This window comes from Budorcas taxicolor, chromosome 14, assembly GCF_023091745.1.
Source record: "Budorcas taxicolor isolate Tak-1 chromosome 14, Takin1.1, whole genome shotgun sequence".
In the NCBI taxonomy this organism is placed as follows: Eukaryota; Metazoa; Chordata; class Mammalia; order Artiodactyla; family Bovidae; genus Budorcas; species Budorcas taxicolor.
The window spans coordinates 90,411,172-90,436,557 of record NC_068923.1 but is presented as its reverse complement, the minus strand read 5'-3'; the positions used below and the strand labels follow the sequence as shown (position 1 = coordinate 90,436,557).

The 25,386-nt window shown below is 42.7% G+C and overlaps 2 protein-coding genes across 2 annotated transcripts in view; both read left to right on the top strand.

Moving 5' to 3' along the window:
• The window catches only part of LRRCC1 (leucine rich repeat and coiled-coil centrosomal protein 1), a 45,005-nt gene extending 42,794 nt beyond the window's left edge, over positions 1 to 2,211 (top strand). The window contains exons 18-19 of the mRNA XM_052651833.1: positions 105 to 240; positions 2,057 to 2,211. Coding sequence (XP_052507793.1) covers positions 105 to 240; positions 2,057 to 2,179 — 259 coding nt within the window. The 3' untranslated portion in view covers positions 2,180 to 2,211. The remainder of the gene's footprint in view (positions 1 to 104; positions 241 to 2,056) is intronic.
• An 8,310-nt stretch (positions 2,212 to 10,521) lies between these two features.
• Positions 10,522 to 25,386, top strand: part of E2F5 (E2F transcription factor 5) — a 33,274-nt gene continuing 18,409 nt past the window's right edge. Inside the window, exon 1 of the mRNA XM_052651605.1 lies at positions 10,522 to 10,659. Within this exon, the coding sequence (XP_052507565.1) occupies positions 10,522 to 10,659 (138 nt within the window). The remainder of the gene's footprint in view (positions 10,660 to 25,386) is intronic.

Sequence of the window (25,386 nt, the reverse complement as noted above, 5' to 3'; positions counted from 1 at the left end):
ACTGATGCTTCCATTAAAATATGAATATGAGTGCTTCCATGTTAAAAAAAAAATCCTAATTTTTATACATCCAGGTGGATATGTGGTTTTGTTTTGTTTTTAAGGGATGCAATGGAAAAGCTTCATAGTATGGATGATGCCTTTAAGAAACAAGTTGATGCAATTGTTGAAGCTCATCAAAATGAAATAATACAACTGGCAAATGAAAAACAGAAATGTATTGATTCTGCAAATTTAAAGGTACTGTAAGTAAAATTCACTTTGATAATCAGTATTAAGTTGTTATAGCTAAGTAAAGTTTATCTTCAGCAGTGATAAGGAGAACAGGCAGCATGATTTAATGACCAAATAGATACGAAGAATGTTACTAATACAATCATGAAGCCAGACCAGCATGTTGGTAATACTTAGATTAGTTGTAGAACAGAATTTTAATGAAACCAAGATTATAAATTTGATCCTGATATGCACCTGCTCCATGAGCTCTGGATAAAAATTTATATATCATTCACCAGTTTCAGCTGAAAGCCCTGTTGGTTACCCATAGGCAAGGTGAGAATGTGAATGTATTAAGTATAATCCATTACTGCCTTGGACAAGTTCTCAAGGATTGTTTTATTATGAATTAGAGTTCAAACTGTCAAATTTCTCATTGACAAAGGAATGGGTTTAGGATGATACTAAATGACAGGGAAACATCAGAATTAACTTATGAAACTTTTAAATAATACTTATGTATGAGTGTTCCCCTCATACTTTCATTCACTAAGACTAGGTTCAAACCTAGATATTTTAAAAACTCAACAGTTGATTCTCATGTGACTTCACTGTTAAGATCCACTAAATGAGGCAGTTATGAACTTTCATTTTTCCCAGATTTTGAATTGTTAATAGGAAACAGATATCTTTAAGACTGGAAGTTCAGAAATCAGCAACTAGAAAAGGAAAGGAATACTAAATATTTTATAATCAAGGTTGTGTAGTTAAATGACATTAAAGGAGCCTATATAACCAGAAAGAGGGAATTAGGTCTTTGAAAATAATCACAGTTAATAAAGAAATGCAATTTGTTCAAAATTTAGTTTTTTATTTCAGTTCAGTGGTTGTTTCAGATATCTACTGTGTTGAATAAGAGTACACTAGGTATTATTAAATAAGCTATGATATTAGGCCTTTAGCTCAAAGCAAAATACTGTGTTTGATTTTGGACATCTTGCCAGTATGATGTAATATCATAGGGAGGTGTTTGTTAGGGATTTAGAAAAATGGCACCAAAGTTAAAATGTGGTAATCGTGAAAAAGGGCATCACATACAGGTGATCATTTAAGTTAGGAGAAATGTTAATTTTTAGAAGGAAAAAAATTAGGAAGTCTATATTAAGAGATTAGGAAGAGGGAAGTAGAACAGATAGGGAGGACTATATTGGCAGTACCCTTAGGAATGTTGTATAATAGGAGAGAGTTTCAAGCAGAAATTAATTGTATCAAATACACTGAATCCTAGGAGAATCCTAGGAGAATAAATATGGGTTAACAGTAAATCATAAAATTATCTCTCAAAAAGATGATAATGTATAACCACCACAAGCAGTTTTAGAAATGCAGTGTTTAAAGAGTTTCTTTGGGAAGGGAGGTGATTTCAGTTTTGAAAGTTTGTAAGGATAAGTCAAGAGTCATGATTTGACATTCATAAGCAGCATAGGACTGCTTAGGAATGAGAAGATTAAGTCAGAAAACTGGGTTTCATCCAGATATGCTACTGAGAAGCACTAAAACCTTGAACAAGTTTTCTGAACTATAAAATAGCTAAATTAGCATGTGTTCATTACAGGAGCCTATGAGAAATAAATGGATAGTGTATACGTGTGAATATTTTGTATATAGTATGACATCGTTTTCCATATTAGTATTTGAATAGGTTAACATTTTATTAACCTCTTGCTTTAAATGAACATTACATCACAAATTATAAAATGTATACAAACCTTTTACTTTCTGTATTTTTTTAAATGCATTTTCACTGAGAAATTTAAATGTTATGTACATATTGATTTAGGTTCATCGAGTTGAAGAAGAAATGCGTGGACTTCTGGAAGAAACATGCAAGAACAAAAAAGCAATGGAAACAAAAATTAAGCAACTTGCTTTTGCTCTAAGTCAAATTCAGCAAGAAATTTGATGGTTCTGAGAACAAATTTAATTGAAATGGATCGGCAGGCCTATTGTAAAAATGATTAAATATTGTAATAGTAGTAACTGCTGTGACTTTGAAATGTCTCTTTCTACACATTTCATTCTGATTATATTTTAAAAGACTTTTGATCAAGTATTAATTGTATATGTAGGTTTTTTTTATAATAAATTGACAATTATGTGTATTAGAAAAACCTATCAAAATAACTAGACTTAAAACACTTTTTCTTGTTTCTGTGCTATACATTGTCTGGTCATTACACATTTGCCTATAAGTATGTTAATGAAAATTTAGTATTTTGACTACATGAGGGAAAGTATTTTAATACTGTTAACCTTACTGAGTTGATGAACTAATTATATTTATTGGTTTCCTTCAGTTGAGGTAGCTCCATTCTTTTAAAATGCTCATAAGTATAGCCAAAAAATATTTTAAATCTGTATAAGAGATGTGGTATTTTTAAGAGTGCATATATATGTCTCCACATCATTCATAATGACTCCTTTTTAGTTAATGAGAATTCTTATTTTACAACCTAAAACACTTTTATTCCATTTCATATCAGTTCAATTATTCCTATTTCAATTTTGTCATCTCTTATGTTTCTGTGTATGCAGAACAAAGATCTGAATACTATTCTCCTTACCATTTCTGAAAGAAAGAGAATATAATACCAAACTCTAATAGCCAGTGAACTGTTTTTTTTTAAATTAAATGCATTATCAGAAAAAATGTAAAGAGAGGGCCCCGTTTGTTACAGGCGAGGTTTATACTGAAATCTGTGGGAGATCAAGCATGTCAGCATGTAATGGGAGCCTGTAGGGGGCTGGGAGGACATAAGAAATATTGGGGAAAATAATAGCTGGAACCTTCCTTAATATGATGAAAAAGATGATCCTACATGTTCAAGAACTTCAGTAAAACCCAGGATAAATAAACAAAGAGAACCACACCTAGACACTTTACAGTCAAACTGTTGGGGGAAATCTTGAAAGTAGCAAGAAAATATGATTTAATGTAAAGGAATAATCAGCAGTTGAGAAATTTCTCTTCTCATGAGAAATAATGGAGACTAGAAGGCAGTGATGGACATATTTTAGGTACAGGAAATAAAAGAACAATAAGTTGAGAATTCTACATCCAACAAAACTATCCTTCAAAATAAAATGCAAAACACACTAGATGCAGTGGACTGACAAAGTTTTCAACAACAACCAAAAAATCAGCTAAGAATTCTATATCCAGCAAAACTGTCTTTTAAATGAAGCCAAAATAAAGTCATTCTCAGGTAACAGCTGGGAAGTATGTTCCTACCAGACCCACCTTAACAAAAAAGGCTGAAGGAAGTTCTTACTTCAAATCCTTTCAGAATGTGACCCTAGAGAGTAATTTGAATAAACATGAGAAGAAGAAATACTCATAAAGTGAAATATAGAATTATTAAAAAATATAAATACATATTTTCCCTTCATCCCTTAACTGATTAAAGAATCAAAAAATATAAAATGTATATAATTATATTATTGGGAGTAAAACAAAATGTAACATCTCTCCATATCAGCACAAAGGTGGATGGAAGCAAAGCTGTATTGGGAAGTAAGGAAATAGGAGATAGTAACTTGAAACCCTAGGAACAAGTGACAATAATGAGTTATAAATATGAAAATTAATTTATGAATATATATTTGCTGTCCTACTTAGACTTTATATAAAACAACCAGTTTCATAACAAAAAGAGGAAGAAAATAGAACTAAGTAGAAACATTTCTACATTTCACTGAAATTGGGTTAGTATAAATCTGTTGTATATGTAAATTTGTGAAGTCATTAAGGATGTAACTCATATAACCAAAAAATAGTCAAAGTAAATTAAAACGTTACACTAGAAAATATGTGTGTAATACAAAAGTAGGAAAAAGCAATAAAGTATTAAGTAATTTTTAAATGCAGTAAAGAAAAGATAGAAAACAGTAAAATGGCATAGATAAATTTTAAAATTTGCATAATTTATATCAATAATTACGTTAAGTGTGACTGGATTAAATGATCCAATCAAAAGAATGGGTAAGAAAACAAGATCCAACTACATAACACTTTCAAATATGCAAATAGGTTGGAAATATCAGTAAAAGGATAGAAAACAGCAACCATAAGGAAGATGGAGTGACTAATATCAGACAAAAGAGACTAAAAAATTGTACTAGAAGAAAAGAGATGGAACAATGTCAATTCATCAGGAATAAGTATAGACATGGATACACCTAACAACATAGTCCCCAAATTCATGAGGAAAAACTGACAGACTTGAAGGCGGGAATGGGGTGGGGGACGAGATTATTCAATAGGAACACAGACCCTCCCTGGTGATTCAGTGGTAAAGAATCAACCTGCCAATGCAGGGAACACAGGTTTGATCCCTGGACCAGGAAGATCCCATGTGCCATAGATTACCTAAGCCCATGCGCCAGAGTTACCAAGCCTGTGCTCGAGTTGGTGAACCACAGCTACTTCAGCCCAAGCGCTGCAGCCGCTAAGCCTGTGCACTTTCAGCCCAAGGTCTGCAACAAGAGAAGCCACCCCAGTGAGAAGCCCATGCACTGCGACTGGGGAGTAGACCCTGCTCCCCACAACTGAGACCCCACGCTCAGCAACAAAGACCCGGTACAGTCAAAGAAACGGTAAGAAAACACCACTTTCAACAGGGGAAAGTGAAGCAGATCAGCAAGAAAATGGAAGACTTCAACAACACTAAACCTACTAGGCCTAACAGGCAACCGTAGAACACTAAGAGCAGAATCTTCACATCCTTCCAAAGTGCACCTGGAGCCTTCTGCAGTACAGATGAGACGCAAGATCAAAAAGTAAGCCTCAGTGGATTTGGAATTATTGAAATCACACAAAGTAATACTTTGGCCACCTGATATGAAGAGCTGACTCATTTGAAAAGACCCTGATGCTAGGAAAGATTGATGGCAGGAGAAGGGGACGACAGAGGATAAGCTGGTCAGATGACATCACTAACTCGATGGACATGGGTTTGGGTGGACTCCGGGAGTTGGTGATGGACAGGGAGGCCTGGCATCCTGCAGTCCATGGGGTTGCAAAGAGTTGGACATGACTGAGCAACTGAACTGAACTGAACTGATGCTCTCTGAACACAATGAACTGAAATTAGAAAAGAATAACAAATTTGGGAAATTTACAGTGTGGAACACTACTGAATCAAAGAATAAATCATGAAATTAGAAAAATTCTTTGAGGCGAATGGAAATAGAAAATACGAGATGTAGCTAAAGTAATTAGGAAATTTTTGTCTGCAAGCAACTATATGAAAAAAGAAATATTTGAAATCAACATCTTAACCTTCCACCTATAGTGTTAGTCACTCCGTCGTGGATGACTCTGCAATCCCATGTACGATAGCCCAGCAGGCTCCTCTGTCCATAGAATTCTCCAGGCAGAATTCTGGAGTGGGTACCCTTTCCCTTCTCCAGAGGATCTTCCCAACCCTGGGATGGAACCTGTGTCTCCTGCATTGCAGGCAGATTCCTTACCATCTGAACCGCCAGGGAAGCCCTCCACGTATGAGATACTGAAAAGGAGGAAACTACAGCCAAAGCAGACAAAAATTAGAGTGAAAATCAATGAAAGAAAAAACGCACCTAAATTTTTGACTTTGAAAAATTGACAAATCTTGAGGTAGATTAATTAAGGGAAAAAAGGCTTAAATTACTAGAATCAAGAATGAATACATGGAAATAATAAGAGTGGGAGGAAACTTTGGAAGCTGACGAATATGTTTACTTATGATGGTCATAATTTCATATGTGTATACTTGTTCTCATCAAATTGTGTAGAATAAATATGTACAGCTTTTACATGTCAATCATACCTAAATTGGTTTAATTTTTTTTAATTCCATTGACAATAAATTAAACATAAAATTCTTAGGTTTTTATTTAACAAACATTCAAATCTCATACTCTGAAAACTACAAAACATTATTGAAAGACAAATATTCATGGAATAGAAGACTTAATATTGACAAAATGGTAATTCTCCCCCAAATTCATCTACAGATTAAGTGCAATCCCCACCAAAATCTCAGCTAGCTAGCTTATTTGCATAAGCTGACAACATGTCTCTAAAATTCATGTAGAAATTCAAGGAATCTAGGCCAAAACAATCTTCAAAAAGGAAAAGCTGGAAAAGTCACACTTCCTCATTTAAAAACTTAACAAGAAAACTACAGGAGAAAAGCAGTCAAGGTGGTAGAGGTGAGGAACCTAAGCTCACCTCCTCTCAGGAGCACCCCAGAATCACAACAATCTGCAGAATAACCATCATTTTAAAAGACCAAAACCTACCAGAAAATATCTACAACTAAAGACAAGGAAAGAACCAAATGAGACTGGCAAGAGAGGCAGACCCATGATATAATAAAATCCCATACCCACAAGGTGGGCCACCCACAAACTAGAGAATAATTGTATTACAGAGGTTTTCCCACAGGAGGGAGAGCTCTGAGCCCCTCATCAGGGCCCCCAGACTGGGAGTCCAGCACTGGGAAGAGAAACCTCCAGAGCATTCAGCTTTGAGGACCAGTGAGGCTTGACTGCAGAAGCTTCACAGGGTTGGGGGAAAATAGAGACTTCTTTCTTAAAGGGCACACACAAAATCTCACAAGTACCAGGACCAACAGAGAAAGCAGTAATTTGATAAGTGCCAAGGCTAGGCCTACCTGCTGGTCTTGGTGGGTTTCTTAAGGAGGCAAGGGGTAGCTCTGTCTGGCCCTGGGGACATAAACAGTGATGGCAGAGATACAGGGGAGTGTTCATCTATGTGAATTCACTGGAGGCAGACATCTTGCTTGGATCATTAGACTTGGCTCCACCCAACAGCCTGTAGACTCTAGTGATGGAATGCCTCAGGCCAAACACAGCCCCACTGGTCAACAGACAGGCTCCTCAAGACTTCCTGAGCCCACAGCCACCATGGTCCTGCCCACCATGGAACCAAGACCCAGCTCCACCCCTGTGGGGTAGGTACCAGCCCCTCCTGCCTAGAAGCCTGCACAAGCCTCTCAGTCAGTTCAGTCACTAAGTCGTGTCCATATCTTTGCGACCCCATGAACCGCAGCATGCCAGGCCTTCCTGTCCATCACCAACTCCGGGAGTTTACTCAAACTCACATCCATTGAGTCAGTGATGCCATCCAACCATCTCATCCTCTGTCGTCCCCTTCTCTTCTTGCCCTCAATCTTTCCCAGCATCAGGGTCTTTTTCAGTGAGTCAGTTCTCTGTATCAAGTGGCCAAAGTATTGGAGTTTCAGCTGCAGCATCAGTCCTTCCAATGAACACTCAGGACTGATCTCTTTTAGGATGGACTGGTTGGATCTCCTTGCAGTGCAAGGGATTCTTTTGAGATTCTTCTCCAACACCACAGTTCAAAAGCATCAATTCTTCAGCACCCAGCTTTCTTTATAGTCCAACACTCACATCCATACATGACTACTGGAGAAACCATAGCATTGACTACACAGACCTTTGTTGGTAAAGTATGTCTCTGCTTTCTAATATGCTGTCTCGGTTGGTCATAACTTTTCTTCCAAGGAGCAAGCGTCTTTTAATTTCATGGCTGCAGTCACCATTGGCGGTGATTTTGGAGCCCAAAATAATCAAGTCTGTCGCTGTTTCTACTGTTTGCCATGAAGTGATGGGACCAGGTGCCATGATCTTAGTTTTCTGAATGTTGAGCTTTAAGCCAACTTTTTCACTCTCCTCTTTCACTTTCATCAAGAGGCTCTTGATTTCTTCTTCACTTTCTGTCATCATAAGTGTGGTGTCATCTACATATCCGAGGTTACTGATATTTCTCCCAGCAATCTTGATTCCAGCTTGTGCTTCATCCAGCCCAGCATTTCTCATGATGCACTCTGCATACAAGTTAAATAAGCACAAGCCTCTAGACCAGCCTTAACTACCAGGACACAGATACCAGAAGTAAGAAAACTAAAGTCCCAAAGCCTGCAGGCTGAGTCTGCACATGCAGGCCAGACTCTTTCCTGGGACCAGCTGGACCCTAGCCTTTGGGTGACAGGAGGGGAGGACACTGGGGCCACACAGGAGGGCCAGCAGGGACAGTCTCCAAGGTAGAGAAACATAAAAATGACTCCACTGGTAGAGGGTGTGCACAAACTATCATATACTTGGGACCCAGTGCAGAAGCAGTGATTTGAAAGGAGCCTGGGTCAGACCTACATGGGGATCTTGGGAGAGCTTCCTGGAGAGGAAGCAGGCAACTGGAGCTCGCCCTAGGGACTTAGACGCTGGCAGAAGCCATTCTAGGGAGTTCATTTCTACCTCATGGACACTGGTGCTGGCACGTGCCCATGTAGAATCTTCCCTCAGCTCATAAGTCTCAGGACCCAACCCTGCCCCTACCCACCAGCCTACAGTCACCAATACTAGCGGGCAGGCACCCGGCCCTGCCCACCAGTGAGCCTGTTCTAGCCTTGGAACCATCCTCAGAGGCCAGAGGGCTAATCCTAACCCCAGGACAACTGAACCCCCACAGTCTATGAACCTAGCCCACCCACTAGCGGTCCAGCATGAGCCCAGGGATGGGTGGGCCTTGGCCTCACCCACCGGCAGGCCCACCCAAGCTACAGAACATGAGAGGGGTGTCAGGAACCAATGCTATCCAACATCAGTTCTGGGACTCCTGCAAGTGGGCCTCAGGATGTGGTTATGCCTGCGAAAATGTTAGCACTAGCCCCAAGTTCACCCACCGGTGGGCAGGAACCAACCCTGGGATCTCCTGGAAACTGATCCAGCCCACTGCACTGGTGAGTGAGTATTAGTCCTCTGAGCTTCTTTAGCCAGCTACCTCATGACCTGGTCTCAACAACCAATGGTCAGCAGCCTCCACACAAGGCAGGGCCTGGCCAGCAGCTGGACCAGGGACTAATCAAGCCTACCAGACTGCCCACAGTAGTCAGCCTGCCACAACAGAAGGACCCTAGCAGCCCACTTCGAGGTACCCCTAGAGCAACAAGAGGGAAGAAGACTGCTGGGACTCATGGCTGTGTCTCCTACAAAAAGCTACTGCTGGGAAATATAAGCAACCTACCAAATACACAGAAATAAAACATCTAGTCAAGCAAAATAAAGTGACAGAGGAACATGTTGCAAATGAAGGAACAAGATAAAACTCCAGAAAAAGAAGTGGAGATAGGCAATCTACCTGGAAAGAATTGAGGATGAATGATTTTTAAAGATGATAAAAGAACTTGGTAAAGAATGGAATTCTTTAGTGCAGAACTGGAAGTATTTAACAGCAGAGTTAGAAAATACAGATAACAACCAAAGATGAATATAATAACAGAAATGAAAAATACGCTTGAAGAAATCAACAGTAGACTAAATAATACAGAGGAATGGATCAGCAACCTGGAAGACAGGGTATTGGAAATCACTGATGCTAAACAGAAAGTTGGACTATAAAGAAAGCTGAGAGCGGAAGAATTGATGCTTTTGAACTGTGGTGTTGGAGAAGACTCTTGAGAGTCCCTTGGACTGCAAGGAGATTCAACCAGTCCATCCTAAAGGAGATCAGTCCTGGGTGTTCATTGGAAGGACTGATGCTGAAGCTGAAACTCCAATACTTTGGCCACCTGATGCGAAGAGCTGACTCATTTGAAAAGACCCTGATGCTGGGAAAGATTAAGGGCGGGAGGAGACGGGGACGGCAGAGGATGAGATGGTTGGATGGCATCACCGACTCAATGGACATGAGTTTGAGTAAACTCCGGGAGTTTGTGATGGACAGGGAGCTGGCGTGCTGCAGTCCATGGGGTCGCAAAAAGTCGGACACGACTGAGCCACTGAACTGAAGCCCCTTTTCCCAGTCGCGGAATCCACCTCCCGCCCCGCCCCTCCCGCTCTGCCCCCTTCTTGCCCCGCCCACCCTCCCGCCTCGTCCCTTATCGCCCCTATCGTTTCGCCCCGCCCCGCCCAGCCCTCCCCTCCCGCCTTCAGCGAAGCGCGTTTCCCAGCGCCAGCGCGCCGTGCGTCACTTCCGGCCATTTAAAGGCGGGCCCCGCCCCCGGCGCGCCGGCTCGCGCTCGCACCCCGCCCCCGGTCGCGGCCCCCTCTTCACGGCCCAGGGCTTGGGGAGGGGAGGGAAGGGGTGGAGGCCTCAGGTGGGTGGGCGCCGCGCACCTGTAGCTGCCAGGAGCCCGCGACCCCTCGTCCCGCCCTCGGCGGGCGGCGACGGCCGCGGCCGCCGCGGGTCCGGCCCGGCAGGTGGCGGAGCGCGGGGACGCGATGGCGGCGGCCGAGCCCGCGAGCTGCGCGCCGCCCGGGGCCGGCAGCAGCCGGCACGAGAAGAGCCTGGGGCTGCTCACCGCCAAGTTCGTGTCGCTGCTGCAGGAGGCCAAGGACGGCGTGCTGGACCTCAAGGCGGTGAGCGCGGGCCGCGGTCTCAGGAGGAGGAAGGGCGGGCCGCTGGGTGAGGGGCGCGGGGCGTGAGCAGGGGCCGCGCCGCCGACAAAGAGCCGCGGCGCCCGCGTGGCGTTCACCTCAGCGCGCGGGGCCTGAGCCGGGGCGCCCTGGGGGTCTCCTCTGGTGCGGACTGGCGGCTATTGTAGGCGATTCCTGTGAGGGCGTCTGTCGGTAGTTGAAAACACGCAAGCAGGCAAAACCCGAGTTTGCCACCTCTTCTGGATGAAACAAACAAAACGTGAACTCTGCAGTCCTCCTCTTAAAATAAGAATAGTAAATAAAAGCGCCTCTCCCTCTTAAAGTTCTTGTCACAATCCTGGTGACTAAGAGGGATGTTTGATTTGTGAGTTAATTTGGTATCTGAAGCAAGCAAGCGAAACCGGTGTTTGCCACCTCTTCTGAATGAAACAAAAAAGTCAACTCTTCAGTCCTCCTCTTAAAATAATAATAGTAAATAAAAACTCCACTTTCACACTTTTCACAATCGTGATGACTAAGAGGGATGTTTGATTTGTGAGTTAATTTGGTATCTGAAGCAAGCAAACAAAACCCGAGTTTGCCACCTCTTCTATGAAACAAAAACGAAGTGACCTCTTCAGTCCTCCCCTTAAAATAATAATAGTAAATAAAAACACCTCTGGCTCTTACACTTCTTTTCATAACCCTGATGATTAAGGCATGTTTGATTTGCGACTTAATATGGTATCTGATACACATGTGTAAAAGTGAGACTTGCCATCACACGACGAGGGGATGTTCTATAACTTCCACCAAAAGAGATGGAAGCGCCGCGTAAACTCTCCATCACGGTTTCCCGAGACCGTGTGCTTGGTCTGTTACTACAGTTTCAGAATTTTCAAACAACAACATGCATCAAAAGCTGTTCTGTTAAACAAAGTGACTTAACCGTTCCAGGCCGGATTTGGAAGGATTCCACACCGCGGAGGAGCAAGAGAATGTGATCACTTGAATTAAAATTCAGCCAGCACACCCAGTTTAAGAACGAAAGCTTTAAGAACAAACGAAAATTTAATGAGTCAGTAAGCATCGCAGGCCTTTCCTAGGCATTACCCCTGAATCTGGTCTGACACGGGGAATTGGGCCTAGCCCCTAAGGGAGTGCTGCGACAACCTTACCTCCCTTGAAGGCTGCCGTTACCAAGACTGTGCTGAAAGTAGGCTGCAGCGTCTGAGCAGAGAGGGTCTTCTGGTTCTCCCCAGAAACTCAAAAAAAAGAGGCCAACTTGATGGCCCCTGCTAGGAGCCCTCCTCTCAGGTTGCCCTGAGAGCTGAGGTGTGTCTTGAAATGTTCTCTCCATCTCCTGGGTGTAGTAGGTGTTCAGTAAGTGATTTTTGAGTTATCTGAATTGTTCTACTTTATACAAACAAGGCGTAATGCACAAATTGTGCATTTTTGGAAGTGATTTCTAGTCTTTTTTTTTTTTTTTGAAAGTGTTATTTCTAGAATTTTCCTACACCTTTTGGAGATTCTGGCCTTTTTCTTCCCTGTCCCCTACCCCCAGCTCTTTCTTCCATACTTCTCTCCCTCCTTAAAAGTGGTTTACAGCATATATAATAGTTGTGAACTAAATTGGATTCTCTTTAAAAGAATGTCACAGTAAGTCATGAGGTCATTGATGAAAGCCAGGGATGTTACACAACACAGCTTGCAAACTGCTATTCAGAATCTAGAAATTCAGTTGTAGCCTGTGACTTCAGTGCGGAATCAGGAGAATTTGGGGTTTTCCAGATGAAACTGAGCTCTAAGGGCTGACTGTTAGGGCTTCTACAACTTGCCTTTGATAGGATGGAACTTTGCCCTTGCTTTTCTCTCAATTCTTTGTGTTCTTCCTGTTTCATCTGTGGTCATGTTTTGCTGTCCAGAAGTCAAAAAGGCAGTGAGTGGGAAGTGAAGTTTTAATATTTCATAACAACTTTGTTTCATTCATCCTGAAACTTTCCTAAAAGTTCAAAGGTTTCTGCAGTAACAGTAGGTCTCATTATATTAATGACTTTTTACTTGTAGAGAGCAGTTTGAAAAACCAGTAATCTTTTTTACATATATATGATCAGTTTGTAAATTTCACTTATTCACTTTTGCTTATATATGTGTGAAATCTTATCTTATAAAAATCGTATACTGAAATCTTTCCAAAGATGTTTTTTACTGTGCACCACTGTAAAAGATCATAACGACTTTTGATGATACATGTTGAAGATGGATTAACTCTGATAAGTTTCTCTAATTTGAAATTAATTATAAAATCATTTTATATTCTTACTTGGGAGTAGTGTATTTCTTACATTCTTACTTGGAGGTGGTTTATTTCAACCTTATACACTAGATATTATTTAAGAGCAATTAATGAAAGATTTCTGTGAATATCATGAATATAAAAAATATTATTTTTTACTTGGATGTGTATTTAACCAAGTGTCTTAGATATCCATAAAATATCCACACCAGGTACATGCTATTTTTTTCCTAACTTAGGACATATACTATTGAAAAATAAGAACATAATGCTGTATCTTAGTGAAAACTTTCTTCTTAGTAATTTAACTAATTGAGGACATAGCTTAACAAAGCAAACACATTCTAATAAAGATAATCTAGTATAATTTAACCATAAGGAAGGAATGGAAACACCTTTGAAGTAGTTTAAGATATTTTTATTCAATATCTTCCTCCTACACCCCCACCGTATGGCCTCATTTACAGCAGTGGGAGTGGGGTAGTTACTCTGTTTATTCCAGTGAGATGACAAATTACATCATGGTCCTCTCCATTTATGCAGTTTGTCAATTTATGCTGTTAGTAGTTGGCATTTATTGCAAGTTTAGTACATGCCAGGCATTTTACACATGCTAACTCATGTTATCCTCCTAACTTTAAATTTGGGCTAATCATCCCCAATTCACAGATGAGAAAGCTGGTAGGTTAAGTAACTTGCCTAATGTCACACAGTAGAGAGTGACAGCTGTGACTTGAAACTAGACCATTTTTTCTTATTTTCTAGGCTATACGGCCTTTCAGTACTCCTAAAAAAGTTAATTTCTTACTTACGTTTTTCATCTGTGTAAGGGCATGGAATCTTTCTTGAAAGAAAAATACATGATTATTTTTATTATACTTCTACTCATGATAGAAGAGAAAGTATTAATCTCCTGCATTGAAAATGAAGATATTGATGGCAAATTCCATAATATATCATAAATTAAACTAGTCCTATTTGTCTAGAACTAAGAATTTAAGTAAGTTAAGATAGTTATGACTGTCTATATGTTGTTGTTAAAATTCCTATTATAACTAGGTTTTCATATTTGCCATTTTGATGCCATATTCAAGTTTTTAAAGTATGCTTGATTGCTTATCTTTTTTATTATAATTGTTAAAGTTATCAATTGCCTGAATCATACCTGGATTCATATGATAAAATATTTATGGTGTTTCTTATCTCACAGGTCCTTGACTCACAGCCATTTATGATTAGCTGATTAATACACATCCTGCAAGAAACACATGATTTAATAGGCCTCAGTTTGTGACACTGAGCAAAGATGTGATGTTAGAGAATAAAGCAAGGATTATCCTAGGGAGAGAGATTTAGATGAAACAGCCAGAAGTTTAGTATGTGCTTAAATCTTCACAGGACAATTTAACTTGTGAGTATATACCCCAAATAATTGAAAACAGTGTCTTGAACATATACCTGTATACTATGTTCATAGCAGCATAATTCACAATAGCCGAAACGTGGACACAACCCATGCACAAATGATTCAGATAAGCAAAATGTGATAATATATACGTATAATGGGAGGTTATTCGACCTTAAAAAGGAAGGGATTTCTGACACATACATAGATGAACCTTTAATACCTTCAGTTCAGTTCAGTCGCTCAGTCATGTCTGACTCTTTGCGACCCCATGAATCACAGCACGCCAGGCCTCCCTGTCCATCACCAACTTCTGGAGTTTACCCAAACTCATGTCCATCAAGTTGGTGATGCCATCCAGCCATCTTATCCTCTATCGTCCCCTTCTCCTCCTGCCCCCAATCCCTCCCAGCATCTGAGTCTTTTCCAGTGAGTCAACTCTTGGCATGAGGTAGCCATAGTATTGGAGTTTCAGCTTTAGCATCAGTCCTTCCAAAGAACACCCAGGGCTGATCTCCTTCAGAATGGACTGGTTGGATCTCCTTGCAGTCCAAGGGACTCTCAAGAGTCTTCTCCAACACCACAGTTCAAAAGCATCAATTCTTCGGCGCTCAGCCTTCTTCACAGTCCAACTCTCACATCCATACGTGACCACAGGAAAAACCATAGCCTTGACTAGACGGACCTTTGTTGGCAAAGTAACGTCTCTGCTTTTGAATATGCTATCTAGGTTGGTCATAACTTTCCTTCCAAGGAGTAAGTGTCTTTTAATTTCATGGCTGCAAGTCACCATCTGCAGTGATTTTCAGTTCAGTTCAGTTCAGTCGCTCAGTCATGTCTGACTCTTTGTGACCCTAGGAATCGCAGCACACCATGGCTCCCTGTCCATCACCAACTCCCAGAGTTCACTCAGACTCACATCCATCTAGTCAGTGATACCATCCAGCCATCTCATCCTCTGTTGTCCCCTTATTCTCCTGCCCCCAATCCCTCCCAGCATCAGAGTCTTTTTCACTGAGTCAGCTGTTTGCATGAGGTGGCCAAAGTACTGGAATTTCAGCTTTAGCATCCTTGCAAAGAACACCCAGGGCTGATCTCCTTTAGGATGGACTGGTTGGATCTCCTTGCAGTCCAAGGGACTCTCAAGAGTCTTCTCCAACACCACAGTTCAAAAGCATCAATTCTACAGTGCTCAGCTTTCTTCACAGTCCAACTCTCACATCCATACATGACCACTGGAAAAACCATAGCAGTGATTTCGGAGCCCCCAGAATAAAGTCTGACACTGTTTCCCCATCTATTTGCCATGAAGTGATGGGACCAGATGCCATGATCTTAGTTTTCTGAATGTTGAGCTTTAAGCCAACTTTTTCACTCCGCTCTTTCACTTTCATCAAGAGGCTCTTTAATTCTTCACTTTCTGCCTGTAAGCGTGGTGTCGTCTACATATCTGAGGTTATTGATATTTCTCCCGGCAATTGATTCCAGCTTGTCCTTCTTCCAGCCCAGCATTTTTCATGATGTACTCTGCGTACAAGTTAAATAAGCACAAGCCTCTAGACCAGCCTTAACTACCAGGACACAGATACCAGAAGTAAGAAAACTAAAGTCCCAAAGCCTGCAGGCTGAGTCTGCACATGCAGGCTAGACACTTTCCCCAATTTGTTACACCTTTTTATAGCTGCGGTGGTAACTTTTATTTTCTCAAATTGTAAACATAAATTTTGAGAGCCTCAATTTAGAGTTGTTGTCAAGAACTCACCATTGTTATAGGTAGGTATATAAGTTGATTCTAGGTTTCTTCCATTTCATTCAGTAAATATGAGTTAACTGGTTTGCACCCTGGCCCCTTCCTTAGTAGCCTTGACTAGATGGACCTTTGTTGGCAAAGTAATGTCTCTGCTTTTTAATATGCTATCTAGGTTGGTCATAACTTTCCTTTAATACCTTAGCTAGTCACAAAAAGACAAATGCTGTATGATACCACTTATACGAAGTGATCGGAGTAGTCAAGTTCATAGAGACAGAATGCAGCGTTGTTGCTAGGGGAGGGGAGAATGGGAAGTTGCTGCTTCGTGGATGTTTTAGGGCTCAGTTGTGCTCTCTCAAAATCTCTCTGTAAAAGTCTTTACCCCAGGTATATTAGAATGTGATTGTATTTGGAGACGGGTCTTTGAAGAAATGATTCTGTTAAAATGAGGCCATTAGAGTGAGTACGAAGCCAATCTGACTGGTGCCCGTGTGAGAAGAGGCAGTGTGGACCCACAGGCACTGGGGACGCCCAGACAGAGGGAAGCGCGGGTGAGGACACGGCGAGGAACACCATCTGCAAGCCAAGGAGAGAGACGTCAGAAGAAATCAAGCCCGCCCACGCCTTGATCTTGGACTTCAAGCCTCTGGGACTGTGACAAAATTAATTTCTTGTGTTTGAACAACCCAGCCTGTGGTATTTTTATTATGCAGCCCTAGCAAACTAGTAGTGTGGGTGTAGAGTTTCAGTTGTGCAACATGAGAAGAACTCTGGAGAACTGATTGCACAGCAGTGTGAAGGTACTTAAAAGTACTTAACTGTACACTTGAACAAGGGTTAAGATGCTAATTTTCATTTCAGTTCAGTCGCTCAGTCCTGTCCTACTCTGCGACCCCATGAATCGCAGCATGCCAGGCCTCCCTGTCCATCACCAACTCCCAGAGTTCACTCAGACTGACGTCCATTGAGTCGGTGAGGCCATCCAGCCATCTCATCCTCGGTTGTCCCCTTCTCCTCCTGCCCCCAATCCCTCCCAGCATCAGAGTCTTTTCCAGGGAGTCAACTCTTGGCATGAGGTGGCCAAAGTACTGGAATTTTAGCTTTAGCATCATTCCTTCCAAATAACAGCCAGGACTGATCTCCTTTAGGATGGACTGGTTGGACCTCCTTGCAGTCCAAGGGACTCTCAAGAGTCTTCTCCAACACCACAGTTCAAAAGCATCAATTCTTGGCACTCAGCTTTCTTCACAGTCCAACTCTCACATCCATACATGACCAGTCGAAAAACCATAGCCTTGACTAGATGGACCTTTGTTGGCAAAGTAATGTCTCTGCTTTTGAATATGCTGTCTAGGTTGGTCATAACTTTCCTTCCAAGGAGTAAGCGTCTTTTAATTTCATGGCTGCAGTCACCATCTGCAGTGATTTTGGAGCCCAAAAAAATAAAGTCTGACACTATTTCCACTGTTTCCCCATCTATTTCCCATGAAGTGATGGGACCAGATGCCATGATCTTAGTTTTCTGAATGTTGAGCTTTAAGCCAGCTTTTTCACTCTCCTCTTTCACTTTCATCAACAGACTCTTTAGTTCCTCTTCACTTTCTGCCCATAAGGGTGGTGTCATCTACATATCTGAGGTTACTGATATTTCTCCCGGCAACCTTGATTCCAGCTTGTGCTTCTTCCAGCCCAGCGTTTCTCATGATGTATTCATTCCAATGCCAAAGAAAGGCAATGCTGAAGAATGCTCAAACTACCACACAATTGCACTCATCTCACACGCTAGTAAAGTAATGCTCAAAATTCTCCAAGCCAGGCTTCAGCAGTATGTGACCCGTGAACTTCCAGATGTTCAAGCTGGTTTTAGAAAAGGCAGAGGAACTAGAGATCAAATTGCCAACATTCACTGGATCATGGAAAAAGCAAGAGAGTTCCAAAAAAACATCTATTTCTGCTTTATTGACTATGCGAAAGCCTTTGACTATGTGGATCACAATAAACTGGAAAATTCTGAAAGAGATGAGAATACCAGACCACCTGACCTGCCTCTTGAGAAACCTATATGCAGATCAGGAAGCAACAGTTAGAACTGGACAGGGAACAACAGACTGGTTCCAAATAGGAAAAGGAGTACATCAAGGCTGTATATTGTCACCCTGCTTATTTAACTTATATGCAGAGTACACATGGTTACTAATAGCTAATACTAAGTGACTGGCACTAGACCAGGTGCTTTACTTTTAACAATACATTTCATCCATGTAACAAAACCATAAATGAGTCATTATACTTGCATTTTGCTCATTAGGAGATTGAGGTTTAATGAGGTTAATTGGCTACAACCAGTATCCACAGAAAAGGAGGTAAGAACCCAGATAATCTGATATCAGACCTGCCTCCCTCCAAAGTTTTTGTGTAATGTGAAGAACAACTCTTTTTAGAGAACAAGAAAATACACACAAAAAGAGAAACCAACGGTCTCATTTTCCAGTTCTGGACAGGCTTAGAGCTAAAAGCGTACTAAGAGTTCTGCCGCTTGTCTACAATGTTTCTTGGCTATGTCCCGTATCCTTTCTGTCTTACCATCAAGGTGGAAGTCGGAAGAGGCATGAGCCATCCTAAGTGGTGGCAGTAGTTGTGAACTGAGAAGCATCAGGCAGGTTTTCAGTTCAGTTCTGCTCAGTCTCTCAGTTGTGTCTAACTCTGCGACCCCATGGACTGCAGCACACCAGGCCTCCCTGTCCACCACCAACTCCCAGAGCTTGCTCATACTCATGTCCAGTGAGTCATTGACGCCATCCATCCGTCTCATCCTCTGTGGCCCCCTTCTCCTCCCGCCTTTGATCTTTCCCAGCATCAGGGTCTTTTCCAATGAGTTAGTTCTTCGCATCAGGTAGCCAGAGTATTGGAGTTTCAGCTTCAACATCAATCCTTCCAGTGAACATTCAGGACACCTTTAGAATGGACTGGTTGGATCTCCTTGCAATCCAAGGGACTCTCAAGAGTCTTCTCCAACACCACAGTTCAAAAGCATCAGTTCTTTGGTGCTCAGTTTTCTTTATAGTCCAACTCTCACATCCATATGTGACTACTGGAAAAACCATAGCTTTGACTAGACGGACCTTTGGCAGATTTTATCTTTGTGCAAAACAATAGGCTCTCCACCCCAACGCTTCAAGAAAGCTGGACGCCTTGAAAGGGATTATACCGACTTTCTCAGTGTGTAGACAAAAGGTCAAATGCATCAGCATCTCCTGTATCTTTAAAGAAAATAGATTCTAACATCGGACCTAGGAAATCAGATCCTGTAGGGCTAGAGAAGGAGCCTAGGAATTGGTATTTTTAAATAGATACCCCCAAGTGGTTTTGATACATACTGACATCTGAGAACCGTGGAATGAACTCTCCTGCCGCCTCTTTTCTGCCTTATTCATGAATCAAAAAGCACTGTTCTGGTAGTTCAGTAAAATTCAGTCACTCAGTCGTGTCCGACTCTTTGCGACCCCATGAATTGCAGCATGCCAGGCCTCCCTGTCCATCACCAACTCCTGGAGTTCACTCAGACTCCTGTCCATTGAGTCAGTTCTGGTAGTAGAAGGAGTTAAATGTTGGAACATAATTGACCCTTGAGGAGCTCACTAAAACTGATGAGAGCTACTCTTGGGGAAATGTTGGAGGCTACAGATGGAAGAAATTACTCTTTTATATGCTCTGGAATAGTCTGCTTATGTCTGAATAGCAGCATATGGTGGCCAGGTTTGATCCCTGGGTTGGGAAGATCCCCTGGAGGAGGGCATAGCATAGATCCCCTGGAGTGGGAGGGCATCTAGGAAAATTACAAGATTTAAAATTGTATATTGTTAAAAAGAACAAGATTGGCATAACTGTGGCTGGTCATCATTTGTGTTCCAGGGGACTGAGCAGCGGATGAGGTGATGCTCACATGATGCAAGGCCCTCCATCCCTGGGGAAGGTTCTCTCCGTGACTGGAAACTGTGTAGGCACAACTGGAGACATGTTAGGTATATTCTCGTCTAGGGGAAGAGTCAGAGAAGGCAGTGGCACCCCACTCCAGTATTCCTGCCTGGAGAATCCCATGGACGGAGGAGCCTGGAAGGCTGCAGTCCATGGGGTCGCTGAGGGTTGGACAGGACTGAGCAACTTCACTTTCACTTTTCACTTTCACGCATTGGAGAAGGAAATGGCAACCCACTCCAGTGTCCTTGCCTGGAGAATCCCAGGGACGGGGGAGCCTGGTGGGCTGCCGTCTGTGCGGTCTCAAAGAGTCAGACACAACTGAAGTGACTTAGCAGCAGCAGCAGCAGGGGAAGAGTAAGAAGGATTTAGTTGAGACCCTCAGTTAACAGAGATTTCGTTAGCAGAGTGCCCACGTATTGAGCTTTTGCTAATTTTATGCATCATTTTCTTTTTAGCAACATCTTGTTACATTTTTAAAGGTAGCATTGCTGTTGTTCAGTCGCTAAGTTGTGTCCAACTCTTTTGTGGCCCCATAGACTGTAGCCTGACAGGCTCCTCTGTCCATGGGATTTTCCAGGCAAGAATACTGGAGTGGGTTGCCATTTCCTTCTTCAAAAGGTAACTTAACAGACTAGAGACACACTTTGAATTACTAGTTCACAGGGGAAAAAATAACAGAGAAAGCTGTGAAAAGGATAAAAACATAAAATGCATGAAAGCATAATACACAGAAAATATCAAATGAGTAATAATTGAAACCTACTAGTTTCTCCAGTATGTGAATGTATCCAGTTCCTTTCTCCTTAGTAAGGTGGTTTAGATGGAAAAAATTCAGGCATCTGTTGTCTAAAAGAAAAGCACCAACGAAGGAATAAAAAATTTTTAATTGCAGTATACCAGGCAGAGAGAAACCCAGAGTGAAGGTACTAATTTCCAGAGAAAGTCTACCTTAATATCAGGTGCACTCAATGGTATAAACTGATAGAGATCATAATCCAAAGGTGAATCGTAAAAGTCATTGTTTAAATAGTGCATAGCAACATGGATCACACGTGCATTTGTCTGGACGTGTGTTCTACATTATTCTTTAGTATGGTAAGTTTCGGTATGACAAATATTTCTTATAAATATATTTCTTTTAGATTTTGCCATTTAAGACTAAATTTCCCCAATTATTAGTTCATGGATCTCCCTTTCTGTCTTAAACTTAATATGTTTGTACAAGGGAGGTTTACCTTTTTAAAGTTAAAGTATATCTGTTGAAATAGCATATAAATAGTAGAAAACTTGGGAAAAAATGAATATAGTCCAGAATAAAAACTACCCAGTACACCACTACCCGAAGAGAGCCACTATTTTCAATTTTCAGTATTTCCCCAGTTTGTTACACAACTGAGGTATTAACCTTTATTTTCTCAAATTGTAAACATAAATTTTGAGAGCCTCAATTTAGAGTTGTCATCAAGAACTCACCATTCTTATAGGTTGGTATATAAGTTGATTCTAGGTTTTTTCCGTTTCATTCAGTAAATACGAGTTAACCAGTGTTCACCCTGGCCCCTTCCTTAGTAGCTTGGAGCTTACAGCTGTGGGGCAGAGGGAGGGAGACGGGACCCTTCTCTGCTGGGAGCTGGACCCTTCTCAGGGCTCAGAGAGGTGTGGCCGCCCTGCTGAGCCCGGGACCACGACGGAGAGTCTCCAGGTGCCTGTGAGGGGCGAGCCGGCTCCACAGCCCTCAGAGACTCTGGTGCTGTTGTCACGTATGAAGTGTGAGCATTTAAGTTCAGGTGGTTCTCCTTAGGGACTTCCCTGGTGGCTCAGACAGTAAAAGCATCTGCCTACAATGTGGGAGACATGGGTTCCATCCCTGGGTTGGGAAGATCCGCTGGAGAAGGAAATGGCAACCCACTCCAGTATTCTTGCCTGGAAAATCTCATGGATGGAGGAGCCTGGTAGGCTACAGTCCATGGGGTCGCAAAGAGTCAGACATGACTGAGTGACTTCACTTCGCTTCTGTCTACCATCACTGGCCTGAAATCACAGATGTGAAAGAATGTGATTATAGTCACCGTAAGCATCTAACAGATGGTTCTCTCCTTAGAACAGCATCCAGCGCCTCAAGGACCCAGGCCCCTCCAGGCGTCTACCCCCACCCACCCGCCTCCGCCCCAGCCTCTTCCAGCACCCAGCCCTCCAGCCGTAGTCCTTCTGGGGCCTTGCCCTCTACTCCTGCCCTAGGGCTGCAAGAGCAGGCCTTCCTTTCTGCCTGGAGCAAATGGTTATACACACACTGCCCCTCCCCCTTCTGCCTGGAGCACATACACACAAATACACACACACACACACACACACAGGGCCCTCTTCCCTTCTGCCTGGAGCGCATTTTGACACACACGCACTATCCCCACCCCACCTTGGCTGATTCTCTAAACCCTGTGGTCTCAGTTTAAATGTTTTCTTAGATGCTGTGATAGATAGAATATGACTCCTGAAAGATACCCATGGCTTAATGCCTGGGACCTGTGACTGTTACGTGCTCAGCTGCTTCAGTCGTGTCTGACTGTGTGACCCTGTGGACTATAGCCACCAGATTCCTCTGTCCATGGGATTTCCCAGGCTAGAATTCTGGAGTGGGTTGCCATTTCCAAGGGATCTTACCAACCCATGGATCGAATCCACATCTGTTATGTCTCCTGCATTGGCAGGCGGATTCTTTACCACTGAGCCACCAGGGAGGCCCCATGAATGTGATCAGTTAAGGGAAATTAAAGTTGCTGATCAGCTGGTATTGTTAAGATGAGGAGATTTTCCTGAATTGAGCCCACTGATAATTACCAGGGTCTTTAAAAGTGGAAGAGGCTTCCCTGGTGGCCCAGAGGTTAAAGTGTCCGCCTGCAATGCGGGAGACCCGGGTTCAATCCCTGGGTCAGGAAGATCCTCTGGAGAAGGAAATGGCAGCCCACTCCGGTATTCTTGCCTGGAGAATCCCATGGATGGAGGAGCCTGGTAGGCTACAGTCCATGGGGTCGCAAAGAGTCGGACACGACTGAGCAACTTCACTCACTTTCACTTAAAAGTGAAGAGGGAGGCAGAAGAGATGAAGCCAGAGAGATGGCCATATGGAAACAACTCGGCCAGACCATTGCTGGAGGAGAGAGGGAAGTGAAGTCACTCAGTCGTGTCTGACCCTTGCGACCCCACAGACTGTAGCCCACCAGGCTCCTCTGTCCATGAGATTCTCCAGGCAAGAATACTGGAGTAGGTTGCCTTTTCCTTTTCCAGGGGATCTTCCAGACCCAGGGATTGAACCGGAGTTTTCTGCACTGCAGCCAGACTATTTACCGTCTGAGCCCCCAGGGAAGCCCTAGAGGAGAGAAGCCATTGGTCAAGGAGTGCCACAGACTGGAAGCCGAGGCAGGGTCTGCGCTAGAGCACCCCGAAGGAGCACAGCTTCGCCATGACTTGAACTCAGGGAGGCATGTTTGGACTTCTGTTTACAGAACTCTATGATAATACATCTATGTTGAGTTCAGTTGAGTTCAGTCGCTCAGTTGAGTCTGACTCTTTGAGACCCCATGAATTGCAGCATGCCAGGCCTCCCTATCCATCACCCACTCAGATCTTACCCACACTCATGTCCATCAAGTCGGTGATGCCATCCAGCCATCTCATCCTCTGTCATCCCCTTCTCCTCCTGCCCCCAATCCTTCCCAGCATCAGAGTCTTTTCCAATGAGTTAACTCTTGGCATGAGGTGGCCAAAGTATTGGAGTTTCAGCTTTAGCATCAGTCCTTCCAATGAACACCTAGGACTGATCTCCTTTAGAATGGACTGGTTGGATCTCCTTGCAGTCTAAGGGACTCTCAAGAGTCTCCTCCAACACCACAGTTCAAAAGCATCAATTCTTTGGCGCTTAGTTTTCTTCACAGTCCAACTCTCACATCCATACTTGACCACTGGAAAAACCATAGCTTTAACGGACCTTTGTTGGCAAAGTAATGTCTCTGCTTTTGAATATGGTATCCAGGTTGGTCATTACTTTCCTTCCAAGGAGTAAGCGTCTTTTCATTTCATGGCTGCAGTCACCATCTGCAGTGATTTTTGGAGCCCAAAAAATAAAGTCTGACATTAGTGGTAATTTGGATAGCAGCAATAGCAGACTGGCTCAGATGCACTTTCTGGCTCTTTTCCTTTAATCTGAAGTGGCTGAAGTTAGTTCCCGTTTATCCTCTTTGTCAGTTACCTGTTCTTTTTCTTAATACCCTTTATCACAAATGGGGTTGATTCTTCCTTTATTTATTTGCCTGTGGTTCCCTTCTAGACCAAGTGCCCTGTGAGGTGAGGGACTGTGTACACACAGTACCAGTACACACAGGACATGGACTGATCCAGCCAGTCTGTCGTCAGCTTCCAACAAATAGAATGGATGTGATCAAATTTGACTTAGGTGAAAAGGCATTCCCAGCAGGGTATTAAGTGCCAAAGGCCAGTGAAAGAGATAGTACATTTACGAAGCTATAAATCAGATGACTATTTAGAGAATGTGGTTGTCATTTAGGCATGATTATAGGCCTGAACTAAGGTTGTTCAGTCGCTCAGTTGTGTCCAACTCTTTGCGACCCCCTGAACCACAGCACGCTAGGCCTCCCTGTCCATCACCAACTCCCGGAGTTTATCCAAACTCACGTCCATTGAGTCAGTGATGCCATCCAACCATCTCATCCTCTGTAGTCCCCTTCTCCTCCTGCCTTCAGTCTTTCCCAGCATCAGGGTCTTTTCAAATGGGTTAGCTCTAGAGGCAGTGGAAATATAAAGAAGTGAAGAAATATTTAGTTTTAGAAGGGACAGAACTTGGAGGCTGAGTCTAGGCAAAAGATTGCCGAGTAATGGCGTGGTCATCAGAGTGGATGGTGGTCATTTTCACTTAGAGGTTACAAAAAGAGAAAAGGAATTTGGAGGAAAGGGAAGTTCAGTTCTAGACTTGTGTGAGATGCCTGCAGGCCATCCTTAAGTGGATATTTGGCGACCTGTGGGATTTATGAATCTGGAGCCCATGAAGAGACCAGGGTTACTAGTTTGATTTGGAAATGATTGGTTTATGAGGTTTAGAGTGGACAGAGAACTAAGTGAAATTCTGGGAAACACTCACAGCCCAGAAGCAGCAGAGAAAAAGGAGACTTGAGAGAAAACAGCCTGAGACTGAGGAGGAAATAAACCTGTGGACTGGAGGCAGCAAGGCCAGGGAACAGTGTTTGAGGAAAGAGGGAACCAGAGTCAAGTGCTTTGGAGGATACAAGACTT